General features: G+C 41.1%; 1 protein-coding gene across 4 annotated transcripts in view; it reads left to right on the top strand.

Annotated features, from left to right (window-relative positions):
* Positions 1–14491, top strand: part of KIAA1217 (KIAA1217 ortholog) — a 178134-nt gene that overhangs the window by 135241 nt on the left and 28402 nt on the right. For 3 of the 4 annotated variants that reach the window (XM_053980333.1, XM_053980326.1, XM_053980317.1), the window contains exons 7-9: positions 1585–1689; positions 2114–2163; positions 9326–9486. In XM_053980333.1, coding sequence (XP_053836308.1) covers positions 1585–1689; positions 2114–2163; positions 9326–9486 — 316 coding nt within the window. The remainder of the gene's footprint in view (positions 1–1584; positions 1690–2113; positions 2164–9325; positions 9487–14491) is intronic. The other variant, XM_053980344.1, reaches the window with a different exon arrangement.

Raw genomic sequence — 14491 nt, 5'->3', positions numbered from 1 at the left:
CTTCTCATCACCCTTCAAAATACCTTTCAACACGAGGACAGAAAAGTAAGATGCGTGCACTGCATTAAGAACATGTCTGCTGGCTGGGAACTGACTGAGCACTCTCTTCTTCCCTGCTTGTGTCTGTTACCATCTCATTACTTGTTTTGCTGCCCTGTTTTCTCAACCTCTGGGTGTCTCTGAGTCTCTCCTGGCTATGGTACCTGTGTGCTATCCCAGGAAACCTCATTCATTCCCTGAATGTGAATGAAATAATTAGCCTGGATAAGCCATCTGTCTGCAAGCAGGGGTGGTTACTTGCTTTTTATCATGTCAGCTTGCTTTTGGCTGTTATTGGTACCTACATTTGAGTTTATATGACTCTTATTGATTGATGCTGTTGCTTTGGCCACCAAACTGCAACTGCAGCTGGGGTGGCCAGAGTTTGGCTGCTCCCATGTGCACAGAATGCTGCTGTGGTGATGGATGGGCCATGCAGCATGCTGAGTCTGTGTCTGAGTTTGTGTGTCCCATCTTCTCTCATCAGTCGCTGCTGCTGGTGTTAACCACTTGCTTTTTGAGGAGTTTTCTTCCTAGCCATCTTCCAAAACCACAGCCTGCTGTTAGAATTTCCTCCTGCAAGTCTCCCCACACACTTAAGTGCTGTAATAGAGGGATGCCTTTTCAGAAGGTCCCATGCTGATGTGTGTCCATGTTGTGGTGTGTCAATGACATACTGGCACGTATGAGTAGGCACCTGGGTGAGCAAAAGGCTGGTTTGGAGCCGACTGAGGAAGTCCCCTCGTACCTGACTAATATACGGATTTATGCAAACAGATAAACACACAAATGTTAGCCTTCGCATAAAAAAAACAGTTATTGTTCTTGTTTAGTGACCTTTGGATCTTATGGAAAGCATTGCTTATACTTATTGTAGTTCTACATCTCTTTTCTTCTACTTTTTGGGAATTTCTCAGGATATGTGCATGAAATAAAATCTATTTTATTGTAATATTGCTGTACAGTCTGCATTTGGTGTCCTGTGCCTCTCTGTCACATTTCTGTCCTTTTCAAAGCAGACAGTTGTGATGTCAGGTGGAAAGGATTTGGACTGGAAAGTCGTCAGCTTGGGCAGATTAAATGCTTCCCAGACAAAAACCCTGGGTCTGGAGAAAGTAAAAATAGTGACAAGAAGAAGTGTAAAGTCTTTAATCCTGAAACCTTAAGTACAGACAAAATGATTGGCCCAGTGTAGGAAAAAGAGATAATGCATGTAATGCTGAAAAAGACTTTTTCACTAGTTCCAAGTGGCATTAACAAATTGTTTTAGGTGCCTGTCTTGTGAGGTCATTAGAAGTTTATTACTTGGTTGTTTGTTTTGTTCTTTTTAACTAAGCAGGTTTTTTTAAATTGTCTGTTACAACACAAAAGCTGTCCAAACCGAGATGTGGTAAGCTGCTGCAATAAGGTATATGCAAACTGTACCCAAGGGCCTTTGCACAAACTCTGTAGTGTCTTTCCAATCCTGTGGTAATCGTTCACCTAGAAAAACAAGTCTGAAAGCAAATATATCTGGCTTTAACAAACGGTTCTCTTGTCTTACAGAGAGAGGATACAAGCCATGGAGAAACAGATTGCCAGTTTAACTGGTCTTGTTCAGTCTGCGCTTTTTAAAGGGCCAAATACAAGTAATAGCAAAGATTCTTCTAGGTAAAAACAGAATTCATCTGTAATGATTTTAGTAATCAATCAACAAAAATATATTTGAATGTAATAGTAAAGAAATCCTGAATGCTCAATCATTTTTAAGTTTCTTTATCATCTCCATGAGAATGCTAGGCAGAGAGGAAGAATATGCCAAATGATAGATGGATATTAACTGCATTAGTCTTCTTTGTAATAAAAAGAAATAATGTAGCTACATCTCTGTGCTTTCTACTGCTTATACTCCATTCATTGCTTAACTTCTACTAAAAGGTGATTTAAAAAAATTACTGATGACTGACAAATTACTGGTGATTTAAATTAAAAAATCTATATGTTAGACAAGGCCATTAATTTTGTTGAATATAAACTTCACTACAGTTTTAATAGTTAGTAAACTAAAATTACAATTTTTCTTGTTATTATTTAGTGAGAAGATGATGAAAATTGTGTCCAGCAAGAGCAGCACTGACACGGCAGGTAAGATAATTCACTTTTAATTTACAACTTATTCAGGTATATTAATAGCTCTAACATTACAAACATCCCAGCTTATGGAAATGTCAAATTTACTTAAATTTCCGTGGCTGTACTGTCAGAACTAAAGTTTAAGTGCAGGATATGGGAGTCGATCACATCTTTAAGAGAGGAATTTCTGACAGGTTGAGATGGTATTTGGAATGAATTTCCCACCTGTGCTGAATGGTTTAAATGAGATGCAGAGCCTCTGCATCTGGTGAATTTTCCAGTGACTCATCCTGTCTATAGAGTGTGTATGTATCTGTTATTAACCCTAGATATGTCTCGATTGCTATAGAAGACTAAATATTTAATTCCTTCTCACCTCAACTTTTTCTAAGGTCCTTCTGTCACTAGGATACTACGGATGTAATGACACCAAGAAATTTAGCAGTCAGCAAGACAGCACTTTCCCTGATTAAGCCACATTGATCTGTTCCTAATTATTAGCGTGCGCCTAAACTGTTCTGAGCAAGCACCAATTAAGGAGCCAGTAAGAGCCGGTCTTGTTTTAGCATCCCACCTGGAGAGCTGTTAAGTGTGTAAAAGATTGAGTTAAAACTGTTGACAAAGAAGATTTCCATGTGGTTGAAGCTCTTTGTGTACGGGCTGCTGCTGGAGAAGTCCGCAGGGTATTCGTGTGCTTATATGCCTCCTCTTCACCTTTGTCATGCACTGAATGCAAATACGGGCAGTTCCCTGCTTCCTGGTAGTGCTGTTCCCACAGGGAGGTCTGTGCCCGGCAGGTAGTAAACCACACACATTTATTAGCAAACCTATTATGCTCCTAACTAGCCTTTCTGTTGGAGCTGTTAGCTCACGTACAGGATTCCTGTTTGTCTGGAATTGCACTATGTCCTCCTAATTGACAGAAACCAAACTAGACCTAGAAACTATCAACCACGTGGAAGAGAGAAAGAGCTAAAGTCCTGGTACTGAAGTTTTGCTCCCAAGCCACTCTCTGGTGCTGTTCCAACTCTTCCCTTCTGGATGGGAAGAAGAATACTTAAAGCTTTGAAGAAATAAGTTGTAATTTTTGAGTTTCAGACAATATAGTGAAAAGTCTGTCATTACTCAAAACAGCCGCAAAATGGTCTTCAGTTTTTCCCTATTGCAGTGTCCTTATAGACTGAGAATTTATGGCATTTCCCACTTGCACAGGCCTCACCTCATATAAAGCACTTATGAAACCCTCACAACCAGCACATAAAGTGCCTTGTGTTCCTCTTTGTAGTGCATTGTAACAGCAGCCTCTCTGCTTTCCCTGTGATGGAACCAGTTCAGACAAGTACTTGGTTGGGGGCACTCAGTCGGAGGACCTGATCTAAGTGGGTGCTGCTTTGGGTGGGAGTTTGGGCCTCCAGAGGTCCCTTTAAACCTGAATTATGTAGTGGTTTGTGTGTGCATGTGTAAATGTGTACTCAAATGAGAAATGGCACAGTATTCATTGGGAAAACAACCTTACATAAAGCAAAAGTGGAGATTCCCTGGGAAGTCATGCCCAGCCCACCAGAACAGTGTGGTTCATCAGACCAGCAGCCATTTTCTGGCACTGTTGTTCTCAAATACTCCTCATTCACTACCTTATCATATGACTTGAAATGATAATATTACATCTAACAGATGCATGTGCAAACATGGTGGGGAGATGGAGGGAGGAGACTTAATTTACTGTCACAGGCCAGATCATCTTCTGTCACTTACTGACAGAGACATTGGCTTTGTCACATGGCCATATGCCTGTCCAGCGTGTGAGTAAGGATTCCAGCATTCAGCTTGTGCTCTAGATGCCTTTCTCATCGCTTGGGAGAAGGGGAAAGGACAGTGGGAGCAGCCATGCAGCCAGCAGTCTACAAGGATCCCTAGCAGTGCTATAAAGTATAGTTGTAACTCCAGCACCTCCATCCCTATACCCTGTCCTTCCAACATGATTCAGCCACAAAATTAAATTGTAGCAGGTAGGGAAAACAAGGTGTGATGACCCCAGTATACTGCAGTATTTTAACCCACAACAGCTATTATTGAAGACTGCTGTGTAAAAGGATAGTCTTGTATAATGGAATATTTTCACACTTTTGTTCCTGGAATTGCTCAGGACATGGTCCAGTGAGTCAATGCAGTTTGGCTTACTTGAAAATAAGGCAGTGTGCCAGAATATACTACAGAATGTTTCTCCTTTTTGTAAATATGCTTGGGTTCAAACACACCAGCAGAAGCTAGAGACACTTCTGCTGACTGCTGTTTTGTTCTTCAATTCAACCCAATCTTTATTACATATAGCCATTTAGGCAGTGACTCTCACTTTACAATTCCACTTGACAACTGTGCACTGGAGATATCAGTTTTAGCACTTTCAGAGACTATTTGAAAGACAAAGTGGTATAAAATGTTGATTGAACAGTCCTTTCTAGAACTCTGATAAGCAAAAATTGAATTGCTTCCCATTCTAAAAAATAAAACATCTGTGCAAGTTAATATTGTGTCATCAATGTTGAACCAACATTGTATTTTATAGTATGTGTTCCAATGATAGGAGACCTTTGTGCAAAAAATAGACTACATCCATTGGGATGGGAAAGAAACCAAAATTTCTAAACCCTAGATAACTCTATATAGCTAGATTGTGAATACTCTGTTTGGTATGTCATAGGAACCAAAGTGTTGTATTTAACTTGCTTTTGCTGTGCTGGTCTGTAGAAGCCAGTGACTTCTTTAGCCCCAAATATTAAGGAATCTGAAGAAACCCAGCTTTTTCACTGAGGAAGATGAGTCTGGAATGACAATGCTTGTCTGCATTTCTTATCTTTTATTGCTTTAGGCTCAGTTCTTTCATGGGGGATGGGTTCAAAGAGCAGTAACCCTCCACAGACTGGCTATGTCTCTTCTGCTAATGTCAGGAGAAATTCCATCTCTGAATCCTTATAAAGATCTTCAGTTCCTGAGACACAAATGGCATCAAGGAACTCCTAGAAACAACACGTGATTCTAAAACCAAACCATACTAGTAAGAGTCACCAAGAGATTACTAACAAATACCCTGAGAAATACTTACACACTCTCTTTTCTGTCATATTTTTGTTCATCAGCTGGGGATTGATTGATAGACTAAATCCTGGATTCATTTATTAAATTGGGATCAGTTGTTTCATGGATTACCAAGAAAAGAAATATCACAAAACAAGAGGGAGATGGCAGCAGGGGGAAGTATTACAAACATAGGGCTCAGATTTGATTCCTCGTTCTTTGTGAACTGTCTTGTCGTCTGTGCATATCTGTGTGCCCTTCTCACGTGCATGACTCTTGCTATGATGACCTCTGAATTAAATCATTGTCTATATCTGCTTGCTTATCTCAGATTCAAAGACAGATCATGCTAGTCTTAGAACTCTGTCAGCATTTGCAGACAAAATATGATCCGGAATTAATTTTGGGTCAATGAGGTGAAGTTGCATACTAATGTATATATAGAATAGTTTATTATTTTGAGGCTGATTTAGTGCCATCTAGTAACTGTCACGTCTCTCCAAATAATGCTTGAAAATATTGTGTCTCTTTAATTAGATTAGTTATTTGTGAAAAAAAAAAAAAAAAAAAATTGTGGAGTGTCTTCTGATGGCCTTTTGTGCCAACTGCTTCGAAATAAAATCTTAGCATTTTAGAAAGAAAAAAATCTGGAAAACAGAAGGAGAGCAATGTCTTTGCAGCCATTGCAAAGGTCAGGTGTCAGAGAGTAGAAGTCGTGTTCCTTATCCCCTGAGCACACAGCAAACCTTTCCTCTTTCTGCACTTCAGTTCTCTTTGTACTCTAAAATGGCAGTGTAGTTCATTAGCCTTTGTAAAAAGCTAACTTTTTTATTTGTACATATTAGGAAATTATGGTGGGAGGTTGAATTCCCCTTACCTAGCTCAAGAAGGGGTTTATTTAAAAACCCAAGAGCCAGTGCTGTTTCTTTCCCTTTAATCCATCTGGCCTCACATCTAATCACAAAGCTACAGCCTGGGACTATTTCCAACAGTGAGCTACACTCCCTAGATGAAGCAGCCCCTCATTCAGCTGCCCTTTTATTCTTCTTGATGAAAATATGAATTTGTGAGAAATCAGCTGCTGATCGTTATTGCTCACACAGTGTCCTGTGTTTCACACCCGCTGGAGTCTGTAGTCCCACTGCATGTTTCCCAGGCTCTGGGCACTCTGCAGCAGGGACACTGTGGCAGCCAAGAGCACCTAATGGTGAAAAGAGGTGGCTGAGGCAGCAGTGAGGAGGAGAGCTGCTTTGGAGGGAGTTGGAGACATTTATTGCTTACAGAAGCAGATCACAGTCCATCTACACTAAAAGGAAAGCAGGCACCCCTTCCTGAGAAAATATGTGAATTGACTGGGGTCCAGCATGGGGGGAGGGACTGTGGGGTCTGATTCATGCCTTGGCAGCCTCATCACAGGGTCAGGGGCTGAGGTTTTGGAGCTTTTGCTTGAGGCAAAGAACAGCAGAAAGGTAGGTGTGCTTTCAAAAATAGTCCAGATTTGTGGCTGGGGATCAGAAATCTTGGAGGCTTATCCACATTTTTCAGACTCTCTGGTGGTTTCTGTCTGTAAGGTTTATGAACTAAATACCATTCTCTTAAACAAAAAAGGCAAAAAATAGTGCCTGTGGGAGGGAAATAGATGCTTGACTGTAGGAGAAACTGCAGTGTACATGTAGACAGATAAGTATTAGCATACATTAGACTGAAGCATGGAGTGGGTACATAATGGCAGTGAACAAGGACTGTTTATTTCTTGAGTGTTGCTTTCTGTTAAGGAGCTCTCTGAAAGTCAAGAGACCATTGAATCATACTGGAGTATAGCAAAAATGCGCAGCAGCTTGCTCAGCAGTGTAATTGACGAGTGCTGTCGTTGAAGCACCAAGCAGATCTAGCTGGAGCAGGTTCAGGGACAGTGTAGCATTACAACAGCAGGCACCAAGCTGGAAGAGCTTTTTGTCTGAGCATGTCTCCAGAAGCCCATGGCATGGCACACTGTATGTAGCATGGATCCAGCCAGAGGGGCCTGTGCTTTTATTGAGCAGAATTGCAAATGAAGGTAAAGTAACAAATAGGATTCTTAAAAATTCTTTTTTAAAAAATAAAAATAGGCTGGTGTGATTTCCATCCTTTAAGAATGCTTCCCCCAGATGAATTTTGCAAAGGTTGTATTTGAGGTATCCACACCTGTTGGAAAAGGAGTAACGGTGTGTTATTGTGCTGAGCTGTAGTCAGGACATTTGGAGGAATAGTTCAAAAGACTACAAGGGATGAGAGCATGGGGAGAGAACCTCCCACTCTGGGAGTCATACTCATTCCAGACAGAAGATGTGTCATGCGCTTCAGTGCACTGAAAATTTGCCTTCAGCAGGCAAAGCTCACAACACTGGTTTTTGTTTGATTTCATTAAACTTGATAGAACGTGTGCTTGTGGGAGCAGATGATGACCAAAATCCCTGTGTAAAACCATTGATGAGCTATTTTCTGTTTCTTCAGTTTTCTTTTTTTTAATCATAGAGAAGGATGAAATTGAAGTAGGGAATGACCTAATAATAGAATAGAATCATGGAATTATTTAGGTTGGAAAAGACCTTCCAGATCATCCAGTCAAGCCATTAACCTAACACTGCCGAGTCCACCACCAGGCCAGGTCCCTAAACACCACATCTACACATCTTTTAAATACCTTCAGGGATGGTGACTCAACCACCTCCCTGGGCAGCCTCTTCCAATGCTTGATGACCCTTTTAGTGAAGAAATTTTTCCTAATATTAAATGTCTCTGGCTGTAACTTTAGGCCATTTCTTTTTGTCCTATTTTTTGTTACCTGGGAGAAGAGACCAACTCCCATCTCCTTCCAGCCCCCTTTCAGGCAGCTGTAGAGAGCAATAACGACGTTGAGACTCCTTTTTTCCAGACTGAGCACCCCTAACTCCCTCAGCTGTTGCTCATCACACTTCACCAGTGTGCTCCAGACCCTTCACCAGTTTTGTTGCCCTTCTCTGGACATGCTCCAGCACCTCAATGTCTTTCTTGTAGTGAGGGGCCATAGTTCAGGGAGCAGCAGCCATCTGTGCCATTTGGGATCAAGGAATAAGGTGGATTTGGCAGTGTGATGATGAGAAGAATTTGCAGGACTATGTAGTACTGGACTTAAAAAATGAAGTTTGTCATAATGATAGTCTGTCATTTTGTCTGCTGGGGAGGGGGGAAGGGACACATTAGAAAAAAAATTTGAAGAATATGGGTGTGTAAGTGCAAAATGTGAGAAGGAGCTGACATTTCTATTAGCTGATGAGCTGGAATTTGCTTGTTCTCTCTAAATAGAGCTTCTTCCCAGGTACTTGAGACTGAAAAGAACAAGCTTGGCATTGTTCCTGTGCAGAGGAACAGCATTCTTTAACAAAGAAAGTTTTGTGAGGACAACAATGATTATTTTCAGAGTGTGGCTCAGCTCATTTCCTTGTGTTATGCTGTATTCCTTTCTGACTAAAAGGGAGTGGGGTGGATGCAACTTGGCTGGAGAGCCTCTGCCACACCATCATTTAATTTCTCTGGTTTTATAGGGTTGCTGCTGGAGATACCTGGTACAAATAATGCAGTTGTCCTTTACGCAGTGAAGCAAGATTTTCTATAGAACTCTTTCCCCATATTTGGCAGCTTGACTGAATCCATCTCCTGTGATGATTAATCAACAAATACGTAGTTCAGGAGTCCTATGAATGAATTTGCATAAACTTGGTCTCAGACATCTCCTGGGAGGACAGTCCCAAAGTTACTTTCAGAACCAATTTGATTTGTTGCTGTTTTGTGTAATCCGGAGTTACAACTTACTATCCTATCTCCACTACATGTGGTAGAAAGCAGTCCTGGAGTAATGCAGTGCTCTAGTACAACTGAGGTTCCAGCAAAGATACACTCTGATACTGTGCAGGCTTCCCTCAAAATATATTGGATAAGGAGGTGCCAGTCCCCTGTTCGCATCCGTCATTTGCTTTTCTCGTCCATCTGTGTGAAATACCTGAGGATTCAGTGGGCAGAGGAGGGATCATGTTTGCACTTTCTCTGCTGTGTACTCAACCTGTACTGCTGCTTATTGCAGGTGCTGCCAACATACCTGGGGGGAAGAATGCAGTGGGAGCTGTGGAGTCAGTTGTCATCCATCACCCCGCTGGAGCCCCAGCAATGCACGTCAGCCTGCACGGTATGAAACGCAACGTGTCGGATCTGCGGCTGCAGCTGCATCAGATGAAGCAGCTACAGGTACGATTATCTGGATAATGCTGGGGAAAAAGGTGGGTTGTCAGCAAATGCCTTTTTTCCTCCTTCCCCCTCTCTCTTTTTCTCTCTTTTACCTTTTGTACAAGTGAGTCTCAGTAGCAGAGTTCTAGCAAAGGGCAGACACAACTACTACTACAGACACAAAAGTTTACATAGTCCTTGAGGTGTGAGATTTAGCTCAGTTAAACTACTGCTGCTCAGATATTGCAAAAAAAAAAAAAAAAAACATTTCTAGCTTTGTTGGATACCCTATACATTAAAGCACTATTTATATTACAGTAATATCAAGTCTGTGATTACAGTTTGGACCCTGCTATGCTATGTGCTGTATAAACATGCCAGAAGAACCATGTTCCTGCTCCATACTGTTTACAGTTGAGACAGATCTTAAGTCCCTGAATAAACAACTTTGATGTCAGAAAACCCAAATGTAGCTGAGGATCAGTAGATATGCATTAAGGCAGAGTTTGAGTCCTGTATTTACAGAATCCAGAAAAATAGCCAACTTGAACAGTAAGAAACATGGTAAAGTTGCTGCAAAGGTTTGTGTCCTACTTACACTCAGGTTTCAACGATACCTTCCTAATACATGTCAACACCTCAAAACCTGCAAGAAAGGATACAACCAATGAAGAGTTAACAGAAATACTATGTTGGCACATGCAGTCATGCTGCAAATATAAATATATACTGTTCATCTCAGACACTGTAAAAATAAGCATATGCAGCTGTACAGGTCTTCAGCCTTTTACTTGATTGGAAATTGAAGAGCACTGTGTATTGTCTCAGAAGATGGAAAAGAAGGCAGAGCACTTTCTTGTAAGACAAAGTGGACAGTGGGGGAAGCTTCAGTACTCTGCCAGTCCTCCTTACCCAGAAAGTGACAACACATGTTAGCTACTGTAGGGCTGCAGCTACTGGTTTTATAACCAGGGTGATGGTACCATGTGAATCACGTTTGATTTGCCGATAAATTTTAGAACAAAATAATGATAATACAAATCAGAGTTCAGAGCATGTTTTACCTTCACCTCCTTATCTAAAGGAAATTAAATTATGAACCAGTCATAGAGCAAAGGAGCAGAAGGGTGAGGTAAACATCAGTATAGGAAAATGTGTCCAACTGAAGGTCCTGTGACAACATCCTGTGCTCTGTTTGCTGGGAATGCAGAGATGGCAGAAGATGTTTGGAGCAAAGAGTTGTGTCAGGTGACTTCTGCCTGTGATACAGCTCCCATGTATTTATATTTTCGGTTTATGATGAGTATGCTCCAATAGCAAATGTCCCTTTCAAAAGCTGTTCTCAGCAGTGCTGCCTACGTGCCAGCCATCGTGTTCCCCATCTGATTTGAAGACACTGGCATGTGATCTCTGCCCTGGCACATTATGTGTAAGTGCATATTTTTCCACATTTGTGCTGCAAACCACTGCAGCCCCTCTGTCCTTCTCCACACCATGTGCCAAATGCAGCTCTTGGCAAATGCCTTTGGTCTGGCCCCCAGTTGTGCTCAGCATGTGGCCTCAAAGTGGCTGGAGGCTGCAGTGCTGCTTGGAGGCAGGGAGTTCATCCTTCTCACAGGGCTGCCCACCAAGGAGGTGGCCTTTCCCCAGCTGAGCTTTGTCTCTGTGGCCCTGCCCGGGGCAGAAGCTTTGCTTTTGATCAGACCTAACATTGTGGCACACAGGAGTGAAAAAGTTTTTACCATCTGCACAAATCAATGCTGCCAAGGAGGTCTTGAGAAGGGAAAAAGGACATATCCCGAGTGTGCTCATTAACTCTGGCTGGCTTCCTTTAATTCTGAAATTATAGCAAACTTGGTGCATTGAGCTAGTGGGAAGTTGAGAAATTTTGAAAGTCAGTTGGAAGAACCTGTAGCTCAAGGGAAACTTTGGTATGTTACACATAAATTCCATCGATGAGAGTTTCTGTCATGGCATTCCTGAACTATTTTGAAAAAAAGGCTCACAATTTGTAGGGCAGCAAGTGAAACAGGCGGTGTTTTAAACTAAAGAGTGTTGCAATATCACATTTTAAATGAAATATGTTGTGCTATGTTTTTTTCAAAAATAATTATAAGTAGAAGGGAAAAAGTATTTTTCTGGTTTCCCAGATTGTTTTCATTTCATGTTTGACAGTGCTTCCTATTTTTCAATTTCACTGTTTCTCCTGGTCTGGCAGTCAGTTTGTTCCTGTTTGTGTGAATTTTTTATACAGTGACAGACTAGAAGAAACACTTCAAAAAATGAAAAAGATTGCACAGGCACAAAATTTGGCAGGATAACTAAGAAACAGGATCAGGACATAAAACTATGTTTAATATTGTCTATTGTTTAATTTTCAATTGATGTTACCACCGTAAGTTCATACTAATTTTCTTAATAGAATCAGAGAAATACATGATAGAAAAGACCCATTCATTTGTGTATCCTTTGTTTGTGCTGGCAAAATCTTCTTTTTAAACCATATCCAGCAGCAATGGATCCAAATTTATTGATTCACACACCAGATAAACATACATTGTAAGATGCCACCAAAAAGTTAAGATGTGGTTGGATTTTGAACAGAGATTCGTAGCACACAGACATTTATCTTATGGCTGTTGCTAGAGGCTGTGTACACCTCTTGCATGTTCTAAGTGCTCTGATTTTCAGAGACATTCAGGACAGACTAGCTTCATGGTGCTGTGGAGTTTTTCTCAATGCAAGAGATGGGCTGTAACCCAGCCTTTGTCCTGAATGGATTTGTCACTGGTAAGAATGACTTTAGTGGCATTGTTCATTCTGTGCTCCCAGGTATTGAGAACTCTTAGTAGCAGGTTTGAACCAAGCCTTGGAGTACATGGTTTATATCATTAGCTTGCATGTGGACTGGATTTTTTCGTCTATTCCTTCTTTTCTTTAATTGAACTCACTTTAAGGGGACGCAGTTAGATATGATTAATGTTCCCCATTAGGAAGGTGTATGCATGCATCCTTTTCCTTCTCTCAGGGCACCGTTTGCAGGGAAGTGAGTGCTGCAGAAAGGACAGAAACTGTAATAGCAACACTTTCATAAATGGTATATGATACTCAGTTTCACAAGTGTAACTTTGACTTAGAATTCAAATATATTCTGAGCTGCATTATAGAACTGGAGATGCTGGCTTTAATCAATTAATGGTACCAAACTTCAGGAACTAGGTGTTTAGATTCTACAGAGGTCCTGAGCTGCAGGCAGCCAGCTGCTGTTTGTGGCTGTGCACTGGAGTTCATGGGGAGGTGGGAAGCTCCCATTGGGCAGGTCATACTTGTCTCCTAATGAGGAGCAGGGTTGTGAACTAATACTTGGTTTTCTAGTTACCTGTCTCATAGATAATAATTGGTTCAAAGGGAACTGAACTAGTTATCAGATCATTCTTGGAGTGAGTACCAGAGGCAGGGCTGAGGTACTTGTTGTGTGAGAGCAGTGACAAGTAATGGCTGAAGCACAAGGTGAAGAAGAGGGGCAAGGAAGGTATCTGGAGAGATTGATGAGGCTGAAAGTGAGAACCAAGGGTAAAGAATGTATTGTAAAATGTAGGTGAACTTAATGGGAAGAAATGATGATGTCTAACTCAGTTCAGAAGGCTGAATGATTTCTTTATTATAACTATGCTATAACATATTAAGATACTATATAAAGGAAGATACTAAAACTACATACTTTCTCTAACTACTATAACTACGCTTAACTTGTGACCTTGTTCGCAACAGCTTAGACACAGGTGGATCTGATTGGCCATCAGGCCCAAACAATCTTCACCAGAATCACCCTAGGTAAACAATTCTCTAAGCACATTCCACATGAGAAAAACAAGGAGTAGAAATAAAAATTGTTTTCTCTTCCTTTCTCTCTGTGCACTTCTATGAAAAATCTTGAGAGAGAGAGAAATATGTTGCTACAGGAATGTATGAGAGGATGCTAGAATTCTAAAAAAGCATGCTAAATTTGTTTCTGTTTGATTGCTTCTTGGAGTTACAAGGTCAGGTAACTCTAATTAGCAAGTAATTGCCATTTATTCGTGACAGGAAAGCCTGTATTGGTTTTCCCTACTTTTAGCACGTGCCTTTAGAACTTCAGTACTGTTTCAAGAAAGCGTCTTCAAGAATGAATGTTTAAGATGGTTTATTTGGCTTGTTTTCAAGCAAGCTTATAGTACAAGAGGTTCTGTTGAGTGGAACCAGCATAACTATGGCAAATCCATAAAACATCTTTTGTTTGAGCTGGTGGAGTAACTAGCAGAGGTGGTCAGAGGGGCAAGTGGGGTGTGCACTTAGCCAGGGAGTGTCACATCTGATTCTGCTGGCAGAAGAAAGGTAAGAATGAAGTTCAGTACCAGAACATGGAGGTAAATGGGATGGCCAGAGAGTGCCTTCTCCTTCTGAGCCACAGCTCTCTCCCTGTGCTCCTGCTCTCCCTGCCTCATGCTGTCCTTTGGCTGCTGACTGACACAATTGCTCCCCTCCCACAGTTCTTTCCTTTGTCTCTCTGAACCCCTATGTACCTCTCCCTTCTCGTCTTCTGACCCTGTTCCCCAAGCATGAACAAACTCAGGTTTTCTATAACTAGCCAATTATTGCATGAATTTTCATAGAAATAGTAAAAACATTTCTTTGAGACCAAGACTGAGTCATGTCCCAAATTTAAAGAGCTCACTCCAAACACTGAGGTTTGGGAGTCTTCAACATACAAGATTTTTTGGAATCTTGCTGTGTTACATTTTTATTGCCTATCCTTATTAGCAGAAATAGATGAACTTTTATGACTGAAACTTCCTGGTATTGTTCAAGCACTTCATAAATGGAGGTGACAAACACCTTAGCTGTATACATCACGACAATAAATATAGCTCCTCTACATACCCCCATAATAGGAAAAAACATGTGCCTGCCATTTCACAACCTCATACACTCACACACACTCAGTTTTGCTATTAGTGGAAGTCCCTGTTACCAGCTGAGGAACATC

The sequence above is a fragment of the Vidua macroura genome, chromosome 1 (genome assembly GCF_024509145.1).
Source record: "Vidua macroura isolate BioBank_ID:100142 chromosome 1, ASM2450914v1, whole genome shotgun sequence".
Lineage (NCBI taxonomy): Eukaryota > Metazoa > Chordata > Aves > Passeriformes > Viduidae > Vidua > Vidua macroura.
Note: the sequence above shows the minus strand (reverse complement) of the source record. Positions and strands in the feature narration are given on the sequence as shown.